This window comes from Suncus etruscus, chromosome 17, assembly GCF_024139225.1.
Source record: "Suncus etruscus isolate mSunEtr1 chromosome 17, mSunEtr1.pri.cur, whole genome shotgun sequence".
NCBI classification, from domain to species: Eukaryota; Metazoa; Chordata; class Mammalia; order Eulipotyphla; family Soricidae; genus Suncus; species Suncus etruscus.
In genome coordinates, this window is record NC_064864.1 from 46272515 (window position 1) to 46291681 (window position 19167).

The following is a 19167-nucleotide window of genomic DNA, read 5'->3' on the forward strand; positions in this document are numbered from 1 at the left end:
ATTTCCTCGCCCTACCTGACTCCTCTGCATTCCCTTAATTCCCACTCTCCAATTTATTTATTTATTCTTTTTGGTGTGGTTTTTGGGTCACACCCGGCAGTGCTCAGGGGTTATTCCTGGCTCCAGGCTCAGAAATTGCTCCTGGCAGGCACGGGGGACTATCTGGGACCCCGGGATTCGAATCGATGACCTCCTGCATGAAAGGCAAACGCCTTACCTCCATGCTGTCTCTCCGGGCCCCCACTCTCCAATTTAAATGGTTTGCAGGGTTTTTTGGTCTTGATGAGAGAGAGGAGTCTGGTGGATTGAGGAAAAAGCAGCAGGTGCCTCTCTGCAGAGGAAAGATCTGAACCTAATGTAGACCTACCTGCAGTGATACCCACCTCCAGTGCCTTCATTTTTGGTTTGTTTTTGGACCACATCTGGTCCAAAGATTACTCTTGGCTCTGCGCTCAGGAATCATTCATGACAGTGTTCAGGGAGCCATGTGGAATGCCCGGGACAGAACCTAGATCTGTTGCACGCAAGATAATTGTGTTAACCACTGTACTGTCTCCTGCCCCCCTACCTCCAGTGCCTTTAAGCCCATGGTGGGGTTCCTATTTAAGACAGTTGAACCTCAAAATCCAGCAAGGCCTCAGCTTCCCCTTTTTCTTCCTGCTGCTTCAGTTTTCTGCTGCTACCCTTAGCGGAAGCCCTGAATATGCTATGTTTTCTGCAGGATGAGTTAACTCAACTCCAAACAGGAAGGAGCTTCTTGCAGGGTTCCCAGATTCCCTGACACAGAGCTGGTATCTGGCCTCAGGAGCTCACATCAAGGAGGAAAGTCTTCTCTCTTCACTAAGAATAGAAGTAATGACAAAATATGGAGAAAAGGAGTTTTCTGCTTCCTCTTCCAGCCATGTCCTTCATTCCAATCTCTCACCTCCTTGCTGTGGTCCTCTGGCCTCAAAGCAAACAAGATGTTGACTGCTGGGGAGTAGTGGCAGGAAAGGGGAAGGAGGTTGATGAAACATATTCACTGATGTGTTAAATACTGTTGCTGCCAGCCAGACGCTGCTGGGGTTAATGAAGGGTAGGGTTACTGCCACTTTGAACTCCAGCCAAGCAGGCCCCTGAGAAGTAGTTTCATGAGCCCCAGGCCTCTGACACCCTCTGAAGACTTGACCATTTCTCCCTGTCCCCCTCCAATGACTCATCTCTCCCTGTCACTCTGGGAACTTCAGGTCTGGAAAGAACTGCCCTGAGCTCTGGCCTAAGACCCCTGCAACCCACCCTGTGCCTTCCCTCTTCCCCAACCCCTGTTCTTTGGAAAGTTCTCTGAGCTTGCCAGGAGTGATCCCTGAGCACAGCCAAGTGTGATCCCCTCCCCCCAAATAACAGAATTTCTTTTGCTTTCAGGGAACCTCTCAGGGGGAGCCCCTTTACTCCCAGCTCAAATTCTGGAACTCCCAAGTTTATACCATGGATCAAGGATCTAAGGGTGGGCAGGAAAGTAAGCAACACAGACAAGGGATACTCCCACACTGTCAGGGGTTCCAGGGACACTTGAAGATGTTGCTCAGATTCCGTATCTGGATGAACCTTGAAACCTTGGAAGTTTTGGGATTTTTTTTTGGGGGGGGGGAATCACTCCTGGCTCTCTGCTCAGAAATCACCCCGGAAGGCTCGGGGGACCATATGGGATGCCAGGATTCGAACCACCGTCCTTCTGCGTGCAAGGCAAACGCCTTACCACTGTGCTATCTCTCTGGCCCCAATCCTGGAAGTTTTGTCCCCTTGAGTCTCAGTTGCTTCCTCCTAGAGGTGGAGACAGTCTCACCCAACCCTTAGAAGCTGCCTGAAGCCACATGGTGGTGGTAGGGGTGATTTCTCCTCTCCCCATTCCCATGAATGAATTTTGCTTGTAATTCTGGGTTCTTGGGGCTCCTTAGCTGATGGAAAAAAATGAGGTGCTTCTGTTCAAGCTTTCTCAGTGCCTCAATGCCCCACCAGCCAACCTCAGAAGGAGGAACTGGATTGACAGGGGCATCAAGAGTAGATTTCCCCATCATTGGAGCGGAGGAAGCACCCAGGGAACCCATCTTGAGGTATGGGAGGGGCCCATTGAGAAACTGAGGCAAGGAAGGACAAAGGGTGTGGAGTGGTGCTGAAGGGGGTCCCCTCTCTTCCTTGAGGCCAGAAAGGACTCTCTGGGCAGGGTGCCCGGCCTCCCACTCCTTCCTCCTTTCTCAGCAGAGCCCAGCTGGGCGGGGTGTGAGTGGGCTGGGTGGGGTGAGTGTCCTATTTAAGGATGTTCTGGGAGCATCATTGCAGATCCAGGTCCCCAAGAGAGGGCTTCATGGGTAAGTGTGGGGGTCCCTTCTCTTGGTCCCTTTCCTTTTCTAGGCTATAGCTCTGCCGTGAGAGTAAAGTAGAACCTCAACTCTGTTCAGTTTTCCAGAAAGCAAGGGGGTATATCTGGAAAATATCTCTCTCCCTCTCCAGACCCTTTGAATCATCATTCTGCCAGGGACTCCTGAGCTTCTCTCTCTCATTTATTTATTTATTTATTTATTTATTTATTTATTTATTTATTTATCTATCTATTTTTGGTTTTTGGGTCACACCCAGCAGTGCTCAGGGGTTACTTCTGGCTCTGCACTCAGAAATTGCTCCTGGCAGGCTTGGGGGACCATATGGGAAGCTGGGAATCGAACCACCGACTGTCCTGGGTTGGCCATGTGCAAGACAAACGCCTTACTGCTATGCTATCTCTCCAGCCCCATGAACTTCTCTCTTGGGATCCCCATTTTAGAGGTCCCCTCTCTTGTCCTCTGTCTGCAGAGAGATGTTCTTTTCAGTGAACATGTTTGAGTTTTTTTCCTCAGCTTCTCATCTGGACCCACCAAGAGCACATCAGGCTAACCCTGCTCTGGAATACCCCCTCTTACCCTCCTCTCCCCATCAATTCTTTCTGGGAAACTTGGCCTCTATTCCTTGCTCTGGAACCTCATTTTTGGCCTCAAGTTCCAGGCAGTCCCTGGAACAGAAGACATCTTGAGATTTCAGGCTCCTGATCTGATCGGTCTTGGGTATGGTGGGAAGTTCACCAAGCACATCCAAGGCACAGGAGGATGGAGAGCACTGTGCCACCTGGCTCTGAGAACTGAATTCCATAGGCTGTGAGCTCTAGCAATGCCCTAGGGACTCAGTTCTGGTGCCCGGCTGTGCCATGCTGCCAGCTCATGATATCCTCCAGGCTTCCATATTGCCATAGGCTACATCTTTCAGCATCTTCAGTTTGGACTCCTTTTCTGCCAAAGACCTCAGTAAACTCTCCACCCCCACCCCAATCCTCAATTGCTGCTAGTCTTTCACACTAAAATTTCTACTTAACCTTCAAGTCTGCTCTTGCATTGCTTCCTGGTCATAAAATGTCCCCCTGAGGGCTGGAGAGATAGCAAAGCGGCAGAGCGTTTGCCTTGCATGAGAAGGACGGCATCCCACAAGGTTCCCCGAGCCTGTTGGGGGTGATTTCTGAGCGTAGAGCTAGGAGTAGCCCCTGAGTACTGCTGGGTGTGACCCCCCACAAAAAAAATAAAGATGTCCCCCTGAAGTGCTCCTTCTTGGCTTTAGTGACCTGGCCTTCAACTCACCTCACCTCATTTGCATCACAATTTGTTAGCACCCTAGTTGGTTTTGGATGAGGAGGGTGGTGGGTCACATTTGGCAGTGCTGGGGGCTACTACTCTTTCTATGCTTGTGATGCTAGGGATCAAACTGGGGTCAGCTGCCTGCAAAGCAAATGCCTTAACTTCTTTTTTTGTTTTTGTTTTGGTTTGTGTTTTTGTTTCTTTGGGTCACACAGGCAGTGCTCAGGGGTTAGTCCTGGCTCAATGCTCAGAAATTGCTCCTAGCAGGCTCAGGGACCATATGGGATGCCAGGATTTGAACCACCATCCTTCTGCATGCAAGGCAAACACCTTACTTCCATGCGATCTCTCTGGCCCAAATGCCTTAACTTCTGTGCTATCTCTCTAGCCTATGATCTTGCCCATCTTTGAAAGCTTCTCTCAAATGCCTTTTCCAAGAAGCCTCTCTTCACTCTATATTTCACTCACAAATGTCCTTCACTTCTCAGGGTTTATGACATGGTGTCTAGTTTGCTGTATTTGGAGTGGGGGAGACACACCTGGCAATGCTCAGGAGTTACTCTTGTGTATCCACCAGTGTCAACCTCCCTCCACTAATGATCCCAGAGTGCATATATATCCACCAACATGGAGATTTTTATGAAGATTTAATGAGAGTTAGTACAGTAGGTAGGGCACTTGACTTGCACGAGGCCAATCTGCCATTGCCATTGATCTTTGAACCCCAATACCCCATGTGGTCCTCTGATCCCTGTCAGGAATGATCCCTGAATATAGTCCTGAGCACCAAGGTCATGGACCAAAACAAATTAAAAAAGACTGGGGGTTGGGGGGAGTGTCGGAGCTATAGCACAGCATTAGGGCATTTGCTTTGCATGTGGCTAATCCAGACAAACCCAGTTTCAATCCCTGGCATTTGTCCCCAAGCCTGCCAGAGCAATTTCTTTCTGTTCTTTTTTTTTTTTTGGTTTTTGGGTCACACCTGGCAGCGCTCAGGGGTTACTCCTGGCTCTAAAGTCAGAAATCGCTCCTGGCAGGCTCAGGGGACCATATGGAATGTCGGGATTCTAACCACCATCCTTCTGCATGCAAGGAAAATGCCCTACCGCCATGCTATCTCTCTGGCCCCCAGGAGCGATTTCTGAGCACAGAGCCAGGAGTAACCCCTGAGCGCTGCTGGGTGTGCCTCCCCAAAAAAGGTTAGGGGACCAGAGCAATAGCACAGCAGGTAGAGCAGTTACCTTGCATGCAGACAACCTAGGTTTGATCATGGGCACACCAGATTGTCCCCCAAGCTTGCCAGGAGTAATTTCTGAGTACAAAGCCAGGAATAACCCCTGAGTATCACCCACTATAGTCTTAGAATCCCCAGAATATTAAATGAAAGGAATGGTAAGTTGATCTACAGGGCTTTAACAGAAAACCTGCACATGTATATTCTCAATTAAGTATGTGCAGCTGTTAGCTGTTAGAGATGTGTTGTGAGGATCACCTCAGCAGTGCTTGGAGGGCTTTACAGTGCTAAGGACAAAAATCCAGGGCTTTAAATATGCTTAACATGTTCTCCACCACTTAAGTCACATCTGTAGTCTCTATCATTTGAGGTTTGGAGGTATGGAAGGCCACGCCAGCTGTGTTTGGCTAAGGCTTACTGCTGGCTCTATTCAGGGATCACTTCTGGCGGGACTTGGGAAGACCAGATGTGGTCCCAGGAATCAAAACCAGGAAGGTTGTATGCAAGGCAAGAGCCTAACCTAGTCTTCTCTCTCTGGTCCTCTATTTTCTTACTATAGTCCCTTAAATGAATGTTAGCTGCCCAGTTGGGAAGTAGGATAGATCGATTGGTCATGGAGTAGTACGTAAATGATCAGCTCAGGACCCATGTCCTGACTGGATTAAGTGCGGAGGTAGGGGGAGGCTGTCAGGGTCATGGCTGAGTTCCAAGTCTTGCTGGTGTCTGGGAGTTTCAGATGTCTACCCACTGTATAGCCTTGTGTGAGTCACTCTGGGCTTGGCTTCCAGTAAAATGTAAACTGAGAAAGGTGGACCTGCAGAGCAGTACTGGCAGCCCAGCTGTTTTATGAGTTCTGAGGTTCTAAGGATTAAGTTGAAAGAAAAGATCAAAGAAGAGAGCACCTAGGCTCTCTGCAGCTTTGTCTTCCACCCACAAGGTCTGGAGCAAGGTACTGGTACTGGGGCTGGACTGAGCAGAGCTGAAGTTTTTCCTTCCAGAAGCTTGTAATCAGGGGCTCCTTGTTCAGGTGAGAGAGGAGGAGTAAAGCTGAGACTGCCTCTAGCCATTTCCACACCGTAATGGAAACTGAGGGAAGAATGTCTGCATGCAATAGGGATCCTTAGAGAGTGGCCAGAGGAGAATATATAGGGAAGAGAATACAGAACACATCTTATTTGCTGTATAGCTCATGACATTTAAAATACACTTTTGTTTCAAGCAAAGATTTGAGGGTTGGGGACATAGCTCAGTGGTAAAAGCCTCAAATACAAAGGGCCCTGGTTCACTAGAACAAACAAACAAGGGCCAGAGTGAAAGCACAGTGGGTAGAACATTTTTCTTGCAAATGGCTGACAGAAGTCTCTGGCATTCCATATGGTTCCCTGAGCCTGCCAGGAATAATTTCTCAGCACAGAGCCAGGAGTAGCCCCTGAGATCCACTGGGTATGGTCCAAAAACAAACAAACAAACAAACCAAATATATGAGGGGGGCATATAAATTTTTTTTGGGGGGAGGCAGGAGGGGAGCACATCCAGTGGTGCTGAGACCATTTATTCCTGGCTCTGCACTCAGGAATTACTCCCGGAGGTGCTCCGGATACCATAAGGGATGCGGGGATCAAACCCTGGTAAGCCACATGAAAGGCACGCACCTTACCTGATATAGCTCTAGTTCCACATGCAGTTCAATTTTTTTTGTTTTTGGTTTTTTGGATTCATACCTGGCCGCACTTACTCGGGGGTTACTCCTGGCTCTGCGCTCAGAAATCCTTCATGGCAGGCTCTGGGGACCAGATAGGATGCTGGGATTCAAATCACTGTCCATCCTGGGTCAGTTACATGCAAGGCAAATGCCCTACCGCTGTTTTATCTCTCCGGCCCCATGCAGTTCAATTTTTTTCTAGGTATATGAAAATATATTACTAACGTAATTACATCATCTCAACTTATGATTCTAGTCTTTCCTTCTTGCCTTTATTTAAGGTCTAAAAAGACATTGACTACTTTGATAATCTTAAAGTGGACTCCGAGTATGTCACCAATAGTATGTTCTTTGCGACCAAATCCAGTAACCAGAACTTCATCCATCTTGGCACATGGGCCAAGCGCTGGACTAAAATCTGTTCCCCTGAAAGCATCAGACTGGCCGCCCCGCACCACAGCTGTAGTTTCTCAACGCCAACTTCAGAGACAGCGTCCACCACGCGGCGTCTCTCTGGGGCGGGCTCGGAGCTTCCCACGCCTGACCTGCCTTTTCTACAGCGAAAAAGCGACTTCCCTGGTGCTCGCCCATCAGGTCTTCCTTGGGAGTCACCCTCAGCTATCGGACACCATCCCTTGCTCGCCTACATCGATTTCGAGAACCCTGGGCCCAGCCCCAGATGGCCCAGACATCATGCCGAAAGCACAGGCCGGAACAAAACCGCAGTTTAATTTTTAAATTAAAATATACCGAGCCGGAGCCAGAGAGGTGGCGCTAGGTAAGGTGTCTGCCTTGCAAGCGCTAGCCAAGGAAGGACCGCGGTTCGATCCCCCGGTGTCCCATATGGTCCTCCCAAGCAGGGGCAATATCTTAGCGCTTAGCCAGGAGTAACCCCTGAGCATCAAACGGGTGTGGCCCGAAAAACCAAAAAAATAAATTAAAAAAATATATATATATACACACTGAGCCTTGGCCAGAGAGATAGCATGGAGGTAAGGCGTTTGCCTTGCATGCAGAAGGTCAGTGGTTCGAATCCTGGCATCCCACATGGTCCCCTGAGCCTGCCAGAGTGATTTCTGGAGGAGTGAGCCCTCAGCGCTGCCGGGTGTGACCCAAGAACAGAAAAATACTGAGCCAGAGGGCCAGGGCTATAGCAGAGCAGATAGTGTGTTTGCTTTGCAAATGGCCTAAATTAGGGTTGATCCCCAACATCTCATAGGGTCCCCCGAGCCTACCAGGAGTACTTTCTGAGTGCAGAGTCAGAAGTAATCTTGAGGACTACTGGGTACAGCCCTAAAACAAACAAAGCAAACAAATATTAAGCTGGAAGGGCCAGAGCAATAGTACAGAAAGTAAGTCACTTACTTATAAGATCCCTGGCACCCCATATGGCTCACTAAGCCCCATCAGAAGTGATCCCTGAGATCAGAGTAAGGAATAAACCCTGAGCACAGCCAGGTGTCACACACACACACACACACACACACACACACACACACACACACACACAAAACAAAATATTGGTCTGAAGACATAATGTGGTGGGTAAGGTAGGTACATAGTCAATCCCAGTTTGATCAGAAGACAGCGCATGTAAACCCCTGAGCCCCACCAGGAGTAATTCCTGAGTACAGAGGCAGGAGTAAGCCCACTGTAAAATTTTCATATTGTAATGAATAAATCAGAATCTACTTTGTTTTTTGTTTGGTTTTGGTCTTTTTTTATTTGGGGGGGTCACACCGGAAGCGCTCAGTGGTTACTCCTGGATCTGTGCTCAGAAATTGCTCCTGGCAGGCACAGGAGACCATATGGGATGTCAGGATTCCAACCTACTGTCCATCCTGCTTGCAAGGCAAACGCCCTACCTCTGTGCTATCTCTCTGGCTCCCCAGAATCTACTTTGAAACTATATAACATCTTTTATCTTTGCAAACTTGCACCCAGGATTGTTAGCATTCATGAATGAGCTTCACCAACATTGTGTTGTTGGGAATAGAATTTCTTTTTTTTTTTTTTTTTTTTTGGTTTTTGGGCCACACCCAGCGGTGCTCAGGGGTTACTCCTGGCTGTATGCTCAGAAATTGCTCCTGGCAGGCACGGGGGACCATATGGGACACCGGGATTCGAACCAACCACCTTTGGTCCTGGATCGGCTGCTTGCAAGGCAAACGCCGCTGTGCTATCTCTTCGGGCCCGGGGAATAGGATTTCTAATTTCATAATTCCTTCTACTTTAGGAAGATTTTTTTTCCTTTCATATTTAGTATTAGTATGGACTTATGAATCCTTGTTTTATTCAGAGGTTTATATAGTATCTGTTACAGTGATTATTTGTTTTAATGGTTAAATTCTCTGATTTAGCCAGTAGAGTTTCCTTTAAACTGACCTTTTGTCCTTTTGATGTTATTTTTTTTAGATAGCAGAGTGGCGTTTGCCTTGCAAACAGCCTATCCAGGAGCTAACGTGGTTGGTTCGAATCCCAGTGTCCCATATGGTCCCCCGTGCCTGCCAGGTGCTATTTCTGAGCAGAGAGCCAGGAGTAACCCCTGAGCACCGCTGGGTGTGGCTCAAAAAAAAGAATAAAATGTGATGCCAATCAGCAGAACCTATAGAAATTTATTTAGAATTGACATTCTCTATTATAATCTCGTTCCTGTTTATTTTATTTTATTATTTTATTGTTTTTGAGTCACACCCGGCAGAGTTCAGGCTTACTCCTACCTCTGTACTGAGGAATCACTCCTGGCAGGTTCGGGAGACCATATGGGATGCTGGGATTCGAACCACCGTCCTTCTGCATGCAAAGCAAACTCCTTACCTCCATGCTAGCTATCTCTCTGGCCCTTATTCCTGTTTATTTTGAAATTTTCTTTTTGTTTCACTGGAAAGGAAAGATGCCCAGGTTGTTTTTGTTTGTTTGTTTTGGGGCCACACCCAGCAGCGCTCAGAGGTTACTCCTAGCTCTGTGCTCAGAAATCGCTCCTGGCAGGCATGAGGGAGCATATGGGATGTCGGGATTCGAACCAAGGTCGGTCCTGGGTGGGCCACTTACAAGGCAAACGTCCTACCACTGTGCTATCTCTCTGGCTCCAAGATGCTCAGTTTTAAACATATTATTTCTCTGGACCCTTCTAGCTGGATTTTTAATAGTTAAAGATTAGAAAGAGGGGCCCGGAGAGATAGCACAGCGGTGTTTGCCTTGCAAGCAGCTGATCCAGGACCAAAGGTGGTTGGTTCGAATCCCGGTGTCCCATATGGTCCCCCGTGCCTGCCAGGAGCTATTTCTGAGCAGACAGCCAGGAGTAACCCCTGAGCACTGCCGGGTGTGGCCCAAAAACCAAAAAAAAAAAAAAAAAAAAGATTAGAAAGAATGATTGGATAGATAGTACAACAGGTAAGGTGCTTGCCTTGTATGTGCCAGACCTGGCTTTAAGCCCTTGCATCCCATATGATCTCCTGAGCACTGTCAGGAGTGATTCCTGTGCAGAATCAGGGTTAACCTCTGAGCATTGCCAGGTGTGACACATAAATTAGAAAAAAAAAAGGGGGGGTTGGGGCTGGAGCGATAGAATAGCGGGTAGGGCACTTGCCTTGCTCGTGCTCGACCTGAGTTTGGTCACCGGCATCCCACATAGCCCCCCGAGCATGCCAGGAAGGCGTCCTGAACAAAGCTAGGAACAGCCCCTGAGCATTACCGGGTGTGGTTAAAAAAAAGACCAAGGGCCCGGAGAGATAGCACAGCCGCGTTTGCCTTACAAGCAGCCAATCCAGGACCAAAGGTGGTTGGTTCGAATCCCGGTGTCCCATATGGTCCCCCGTGCCTGCCAGGAGCTATTTCTGAGCAGACAGCCAGGAGTAACCCCTGAGCACCGCCGGGTGTGGCCCAAAAACCAAAAAAACAAAACAAAACAAAACAGACCAGAAAAAGGGGGGGAGGCAGAGAGATAGCATGGAAGTAAAGGGTTTGTCTTGCATGCAGAAGGTCAGTGGTTTGAATCCCGGCATCCCATATGGTCCCCTGAGCCTGCCAGGAGCTATTTCTGAGTGTAGAGCCAGGAGTAAGCCCTGAGAGCTGCCAGTGTGATACCCCCTGCCCCCCAAAAAAGGCAGGGGCAGAGTGATAACACAGTAGGTAGGGAGTTTGCCTTGCTAGTGGCCAACCTGAGTTAGAGTCTCAGCATGCTATATGGTTTCCCAAGCCTGCCAGGAGTGATTCCTCAGTACAGAGGTTGAGTAACCCCTGAGTGCTTGCTAAGTGTGGCCAAAACAAACAAACAAACAAAAAAAATAATGAGAGAGTGGCTGGAGCGATAGCACAGTGATAGGGCATTTGCCTTGCATGCGGCTGCCCAGGATGGACCTGGGTTCAATACCCAGAATCCCTATGGTTCCCTGAGACAGGAGTGATTTCTGAGTGCAGAGCCTGGAGAAACCCCTGAGCATTACTGGGAGTGACCCAAAAACAGAGAGAGAAGGGGGCTAGGGAGAGAGGAGGGGGAGGGAGAGAGAGAGAGAGAAAGAGAGAGGGAGGGAGGGAGAAAGGGAGGGGGGAGGGAGAGAGGGAAGGGGGAGGAAGAGAGAGAGGGAGGGAGAGAGAGAGGGAGGGAGAGAGAGAGAAAGAGAGAGAGAGAGAGAGAGAGAGAGAGAGAGAGAGAGAGAGAGAGAGAGAGAGAGAGAGAGAGAGAGAAGGGTCCCGGAGAGATAGCACAGCGGTGTTTGCCTTGCAAGCAGCCGATCCAGGACCAAAGGTGGTTGGTTCGAATCCCGGTGTCCCATATGGTCCCCCGTGCCTGCCAGGAGCAATTTCTGAGCATACAGCCAGGAGTAACCCCTGAGCACCGCCGGTGTGGCTCAAAAACCAAAAGAGAGAGAGAGAGAGAGAGAGAGAGAGAGAGAGAGAGAGAGAGAGAGAGAGAGAGAGAGAGAGAGAGAGAGAGAGAGAGAGAGAGAGAGAGAGAGAGAGAGAAGTCCTGGCAATGAGTAAAAGAGTGAAATTTCGGGGGCCGGGCGGTGGCGCTGGAGGTAAGGTGACTGCCTTGCCTGCGCTAGCCTAGGATGGACCGCAGTTCAATCCCCCGGCGTCCCATATGGTCCCCCAAGTAGCCAGGAGCAACTTCTGAGCGCATAGCCAGGAGTAACCCCTGAGCTTCACAGGGTGTGGCCCAAAAACCAAAAAAAAAAAAAAAGAGTGAAATTTCTTTATATGCACATAGAAAAAATTAGTAAAATTAATTTTAGACCTTAGAGCTCACTTAAGATTGAAGTAGATTAGAAAAGACTTTAGGGTTAGAGAGAGTACAGTGAGTAAGACACTTAGATTAATCTTTGGGTTGAATTCCTGGCATCATATGGTTTCTTGAGCCTTCAGGAGTTACCCTGAGTGAAGAGCCAGAAGTAAGCCCTGAGTTCCATTGAGTGTAGTAAAAATAAACAAACAGAAACATACAAAAAAAGAAAATGAAGGGTTAGGAGTGATAATACAGAAAAAGTGCTTGCTGAGTACTTGTGCAGAAAATGTGAGACCCTGGATTTTATTCCTAGCACTATAAACAAACCAAAACATAATCTAACATTTGTGTGCCTGTTATATGGTACATGCCAGATGTTGTATATGAAAACATTTCCATAAGATTATCCTTTGCGGCCGGAGAGATAGCATGGAGGTAAGGCGTTTGCCTTTCATGCAGAAGGTCATGGGTTCAAATCCTGGCATCTCATATGGTTCCCAAGCCTGCCAGGAGCGATTTCTGAGCGTGGAGCCAAGAGTAACCCCTGAGCACTGCCGGGTGTGACCCAAAACCCAAACCCCCATCCCCAATTCTTTGCCTGTTATCCCACCTTGACCTTCCAGGTGGGGGCACTGTTGAGAGCAGAATAAATAGTTTAGGAGCGGGGCCGGGCGGTGGCGCTGGAGGTAAGGTGCCTGCCTTGCCTTCGCTAGCCTAGGACGGACCGCAGTTCGATCCCCCGGCGTCCCATATGGTCCCCCAAGAAGCCAGGAGCAACTTCTGAGCGCATAGCCAGGAGTAACCCCTGAGCGTCACAGGGTGTGGCCCAAAAACCAAAAAAAAAAAAAAAATAGTTTAGGAGCGAGGCGTTCAGGGTCTTTTGGCGGAGTTTACTGGCTGGCTCCAGGTGTTTTTTGGAGCTGGTAGTAGGTTGACAAAGGACTCTCTGCACCCAACCTTTTTACCTTTTTTACCCTCTTGCCTGTGTGGATTATTTGCTATGGATAAATATTACCAAGATCTCCCCCACAAGGGGATAAGGGGATGGGAATCAATTTCTCATTCTGGGAGCTCTTTGAGGATATACAAATAACCAATAAAGGAGTAAACAGGACCCAACACAAGGTATTGTAACCAATACTTTATTCACACTATTTTCTCTTTATTTTATGAGCTAAATCCTAATGCCATTATCTTCATTTGTGACAAGGAAATTGTATTTGAAAGACAGTAATTTGCCTAAGACCATACAGTAGACACATTATACACTCCTGTGATTTTGTTGTTGTTGTTTGTTTTGTTTTGTTTGTTTTTAGACCACACCTGGTAGCGCTCAGGGGTTATTCCTGGCTCTGTGCTCAGAAATCGCTCCTGGAAGGCTAAGTGGTCCATCTGGGATGCCAGGATTCAAACCACTATTGGTCCTGGGTCAGTCACTTGCAAGGAAAACGTCCTACTGCTGTGCTATCTCTCCGGTCTCTACACTCCTGTTTTTATTTTCAAAAACAAAAACAAAACTAAGTGCAAAGATGGGGCCAGAGAGATAGTCCAGGATGTAAGGTCCTGCATGTGTCCTTCTACCGTGATTCTGGCTAAATTACATAGCAACTACATATGGTTCCCTGAGCATGAGACAGGGTCCTCCCTAAGCACAGAGCCAGAAACAGCCTCATGAGCACTGCAAGGTGTGGCCCCCAAGTCCCCCCCAAATATATATAAAGAAAGTAGAGGTAACAGTTTTAAGATTCCTCTGAGATGCTAGGTAAATTTGAACCAGGGCAAACCAGGACAAAGAGAAAAACTTGATCAGTTATTAGATCATTAGTGCCTTAAATATAAAAATCGACCAATCTGGGGCCCGAAAGATAGTATAGAGGTTAAGGCATTTACTTTGCATGTGCCCAACCCCCGTTTAATCCTAGTGCTGTCAGTTGGCCCAAGTATTCCTGCACTATAGGACCTGAGTAGTGATGTATTCTTGGACCTTTAAATGAAATCACCGACCCAGTGATTTAATCACTTGACCCAGTGGGCCAAGAATCCCAGAGGCGAGACCAGAGAGATAGCATGGAGGTAAGGCATTTGCCTTTCATGCAGAAGGTTATTGATTCGAATCCCAGCATCCCATATGATTCCCCGAGCATGCCAGGAGCGATCTCTGAGCATGGAGCCAGGAGTAACCCCTGAGCTCAGGAGTAATCCCTGAGCACTGCCGGGCGTGACCCCCCCAAAAAATAAAAGATAATCCCAGAGGCCTCCCCTCCAGAAGAGACCTACTCTTAAATAAAAAGTCAACCATTCTCAGAAGAATACCTTTTGTTTTGTTTTGTTTGTTTGTTTTGTTTTGGGGGTCACACGAGGCAGCGCTCAGGAGCCTCTCCTGGCTCTACGCTCAGAAATCACTTCTGGCAGGCTCGGGAGACTATATGGGATGCCGGGATTCAAACTACTGTCCTTCTGCATGCAAAGCAAACGCCCTACCACTGTGCTATCTCTCCAGCTCCAGAAGAACACCTTTAATTAAGCTGTCTTCAGCTTCAATAACATACATGTATCACAGGTAGCTTCTAGCCAGCTTCAAATGGAAAGTTGAGGGGCCAGAAAGATGTAATACAGTGCTTTCCTTGCAATCAGCCAATCAACCAACCCAGGAGTGGCATATCCCCTACCCCCCCAATCCTCTAGTCTCACCAGCTAGGTATAACCCTTAAGTACAATTGGGTTTGATCCAAACTCCCCACCTCCCAAGGGGTAAAAAAAAAAAACAACAAAAAAGTGGAAAGTCAATGAAAACAATTCCAAATCAGGCCAAATTCAAATTCATGTAGTTTAAACATAAGATATCCTGGTCAGGTTAGACCCATAGTCAAAACTGTTTATGTGGGGCCAGGGAGATAGCATGAGGTAAAGCATTTGCCTTGCATGCAGTAGGATGTGGTTCAAGTCCCGACATCCCATATGGTCCTCTGTGCCTGCCAGGGGCAATATCTAAACGTAGAGCCAGGAGTGATCCCTGTGCGCTGTTGGGTGTGACCCAAAATATTAAAAAAATAAAAATCCAAAACTTTATGTGGCCCAATCCTCCAGAAACCTCCTAGAATACTGACAACTTGAACTTATTCAAGACAGTTGTATTGAAGAAGGAACTCAACCCTGACCAAGTATGCTCATAGGAGGCCTGGCTCAGCATCCAGCAGAGATGGGAATGGTGCCCAGCTTGCCTGCCCTCTTCTCTCTCCCCACTCTCAGTTTACTCCTGGATCTGCACTCAGGGGTCCCTCCTGCCAGTGCTTGGGTCACTACCTGGAATGCTGGGAATCAAAGCATGGTCGGCTGTGTACAAAGCAACTGACCTCCCTCCCTCCCTCCCTCCCTTCTGTACTCCCTGTTCAGCCCCTAATGCCATGGGTTCATCTGAAATTAAAAATCTAGTGAAGTTTACAGGCAAAAGGGGAGGGATTTATGCCTCCTTCATAGTAAAGAGAGCCTAGTTATGTGACTAGAAAACGTCAATCCTTTGTCTTTGGCATCCTTTCCTTGGCTCTGATGCTCTTCATGTCCTCCGACTCAGGAGGCCCACAGGACCCAGGATGCAAGATGAGGGGTGATCTGTATCCTGGAGAAGAGTGGGTGCAGAGCAGCCAGGCCCAGCCGGTCAAGAGGTCCACTATTTCAGAGATCCACTCTAACTCAGCCCATGCCCTGCACTCTTGGACTCCATAAGGGAATCGGGTACCTATTACACGGGTAGGGAAACACCCCACCCCAAATATTAAAAAGTTGTGCAGTGGACAGAGGACTTGAGCTCTTTAATACATTTGCAGTACAGCCTGAGGATGAGCTTAATTCCACCCACACCGGGCTTTCCACCCCAAGTAGAACTTGAGATGAACAAGCACTCAGCCGTCCAGCCTTCCTGCCAGTAAAGGGAAGGGTGGCAGTCCAGGTTTGTAAGCAGAAACCCATCCCCGGGGGCATGGCACGGGAAGCAGCCACTCAGGGCCAGCAACTCCAGGCGGCAAAGGGAAGGAGCGGGGTGTGTGTGTGTGTGTGTGTGTGTGTGTGTGTGTGTGTGTGTGTGTGCGCGCGCGCGTGTGGTGCTTGCACTCAGCTCAGGCCTCTCTTCTTCTTCTGGCGGCCTTGCTCCTTCTGCATCGCCCCAGTGGCCGGGCTGCTGTCGCGGGTGTCCCTGCTGGCTGGCGCAGGCACCACGCGCCTGCCCACGCGGTATTCGTGCTCGCCGGCCCGCGGCACCGCCTGCACCAAGAACTCGCCGCCACGGAAGGTGACACGTGCGTCGGTGTGCGGGTACGTGCCGTACACGCGTCGCAGGTCCCGCTGCACGAAGTCGGGCAATTCGAGGCGCGGGCCCACCACGCGCTCCACGCGTCCCCAGCGCAGCTCGGCCTGCAAGCTGCTGCCCTCGGGCCAAGGCGCCCGACTCTCGGGCCTCCCCGCCAAAGTGGGACCGGGCAGTGCCGGCCCCTGGTAACCTGGCATGGGGAAAGGAGGGTGCATGGAATTGGCATAGGCCTGTGGGTAGGCCCACCAGGACTGTGGGGCTGTTGGGGTGTGGAAGTAGTGGAATTCTCTTGGCTCCCCAGGGTTCATGCTCTGTGGCCGGCTGCAAAAGTTGTGGGCCTGGATGGGAGGCAGCAACCAGGGCGCAGGCAGGTAGGTGTAGGTGACCGGCTGCATTGAGGACCAGATGCCCTCCGCCGAGGCCAGACCGTATGAGAACATAGTCAGAAACGCAGGTGGAGGGTCTCAGCGCTGGGGGTCTTGCTCTTTTCCAGACCTGCAATGGCTAAGGTGTTCTCAGCTCCACCACCTCTCCAGGGGCAAACGCCTGATGAGATTCCTGTAGGCTGTAAGAATTTCTCCCACTTCTGTCTTCTGAGGCCTGGGACTGAGAATCCAGACCCCCAGCTGGCATCACCTTTTCAAGCCTTTTGCCCTGACAGACCCTTTCCCCAACTCACGTGTCACTTTCAGCCTGGGGAAACCAATCCAAGCATTTGGGTAAACTAGAAGGGTCCAGAACAGGGTTCTTTTCCACCCCTGCTAGGCATCAGCCACACCTCCCCTGTTTCCAGGCAAAGAAAAACACCCTGAACTGGCCAGGAGCCAGCCTGTCTACGTGGACACCTGAGTCAGCCTACTTGGAGGCGGAGACCAGTAAGGGATGGCCCCTCACACCTCCACGGAGACTGTCCCAGTGCCCTTTCTCATGAAGTGAGTGCCAGATCCCTCCCACTCCACCATTCTAGCTATTCCAGGTAGTGGTTTACTCTGCTGGTGGGAGCACCTACACCAAACAATGAATGAAGCTTCTGTTTGTAATCATGGTACTTAAATATAGATTAAAAAAATGAAGCTGGGGCCGAGAGATAGCATAGTGGTAGGGCATTTCTCTTGCATGCAGAAGTATGGTGGTTCGAATCCTGGCATCCCATATGGTCTCCCACGCCTACCAGGGGCAATTTCTGAGCATAGAGCCAGAGTAGCCCCTGAGCGCTGCCGGGTGTGACCCAAAAACCAAAAATTAAAAAAAAAATGAAGCTTCCAAGCCTCTAACTTCAAGTTTGCAGCAGCGCTACGGAAGGGGGGAGGCTAATGTTGACACACACACACACACACACACACACACACACATGACAGGAAGCCACTTGCTTTTGAGTGGTACACAGTACATGCATACTACCCCTGGGACTTGCCCAGACACACATCATCAGTTACAGTCTGGGTCAAATTCAATCCTGTGTCTGTCTTAAAGCTCATACAGTATTACCTTATCTTCCCTTCAGGGGTTTCTTTCGGTCTGTCTCACTCTCCTGGCCTCTAGGAGGTTACAAAAGAACTTTTCATTATTTCCATGTGAAGAAAATGGTATTGTCATTTTTTTTTTTTTTAAAGACAAAGGCACAGAAGCTCAGAAATGTAAGGTCACTTTCCCAAAGCTATACAGCCTGAAGAACTTCGGTGGAATTTAGACCCAGGCCAACTGATACAAAAACCTAGGTGGGACTTCAGTAAAACCAGAAAGATTGCTTTATTCAGACATGTTGTCTTATGGGCCGGAGTGATAGTACAGCAGATAGGACTTTTGTCTTATATGTGACTTACCTGAGTTTGATTCCTGGCATCCCATATAGTCCCCTGAACCTGCCAGGTGTGATCCTTGTGTACAGAGACAGAAGAAAACCCTGAGCATCACTGGATGTGGCTCCTCTTCCTACCCCACCATAAAAGGGGAAAAAAGCTTTCAAACGTGGTGAGCCTTGTTTGAGTTCCAGTGCCCATCCTGAAGTTCTCACTCAATCCCTTGCCTCTTTTCCCAGTGAGGTGGGTGGTAATTTTGTTGATTATTAAAGTTGATACTTGGGACTGGAGAGAGTACAGTACATAGGATTGGAAGCTAGTCTTTCATGAGGTGACCTGGGTTTGATCCTCAGCATCCCATATGGTCTCCAGAGCTGATAGGAGTGATTCCTGAGTGCAGATTCAGGAGTAAACCCTGAGCACTGCTAAGTGTTCCCTCTCCCCCCCAAAAAAAAGAAAAGAAAGAAAAGAAATTTGGGGTCAGAGAGCACAGCGGTAAGGCATTTGCCTTGCCTTGCTTGTAGGACAGTGGTTCGAATCCCGGCATCCCATATGGTCCCCCGAACCTGCTGGGGGTGATTTCTGAGTATAGAGCGAGGAGTAGCCACTAAACATTGCCGGGTGTGACCCCTCCCCCCCAAAAAAAAAGAAAATTAAGTTAATACCCAGTTGCTGGGCTGCCATATTGTGGTACTTACCTTCCCTCTCTCCCATGAACTCATGTGGCATCACCAGTAAGGCACACAGGTCTCCTAGAGTCTTAGCGTCGTCTCAAGCCCAGCTACCCATTGAGAAAGACTTTGATACTCATCTGGTGATCTGATTTATTCTTTATTTCCTGTGAGTGGTTATTGGTTACAGCCATCAGTGCTCAGGACTATTTCTTGGCTATGTGCTCAAGAGTGACCCCTGGCAGTGATCAGGAGACCATAAACAGTGTCAGGGATCAAATCAGGATTGTGGTTGAAACAGCCACTTTCAAGTCAAGTGTGTCCACTCCTGTGCTATCTCTCTGGTCTGATATAATTTCTTTATTCCTAACTGAGCTCTCTCTCTCAAATTACTCTGATCACTAGCCTAGTAACTGTAGCTGCTAGGGCTGACCTAGGATATCTGTCCCTAAACTATAGCTCTAAGGAAGGAATCTCACCATTTCTCCACTCTAAGAACTGATCATAAGCAAGGTAAATTTTTATATTACACGTAGCAGATATGATCTCCAGAACCCCATATAGTCCCCTGAGTACCTTGGAGTGATGAGTGATAC

General features: G+C 48.8%; 1 protein-coding gene across 1 annotated transcript; it reads right to left on the minus strand.

The window, feature by feature from the left end:
- Nucleotides 1-15905: 15905 nt before the first annotated feature.
- C17H10orf95 (chromosome 17 C10orf95 homolog) lies at nt 15906-16541 on the minus strand. Its single transcript, XM_049790414.1, has one exon. The coding sequence runs from the start codon at nt 16539-16541 to the stop codon at nt 15906-15908; it is 636 nt and encodes a 211-aa protein (XP_049646371.1).
- Between the last annotated feature and the right edge of the window lie 2626 nt (nt 16542-19167).

What these genes read in the sequence shown, in the direction of transcription:
- C17H10orf95 (XM_049790414.1), bottom strand. Translation starts at nt 16,541, where the DNA reads ATGTTCTCATACGGTCTGGCCTCGGCGGAGGGCATCTGGTCCTCAATG.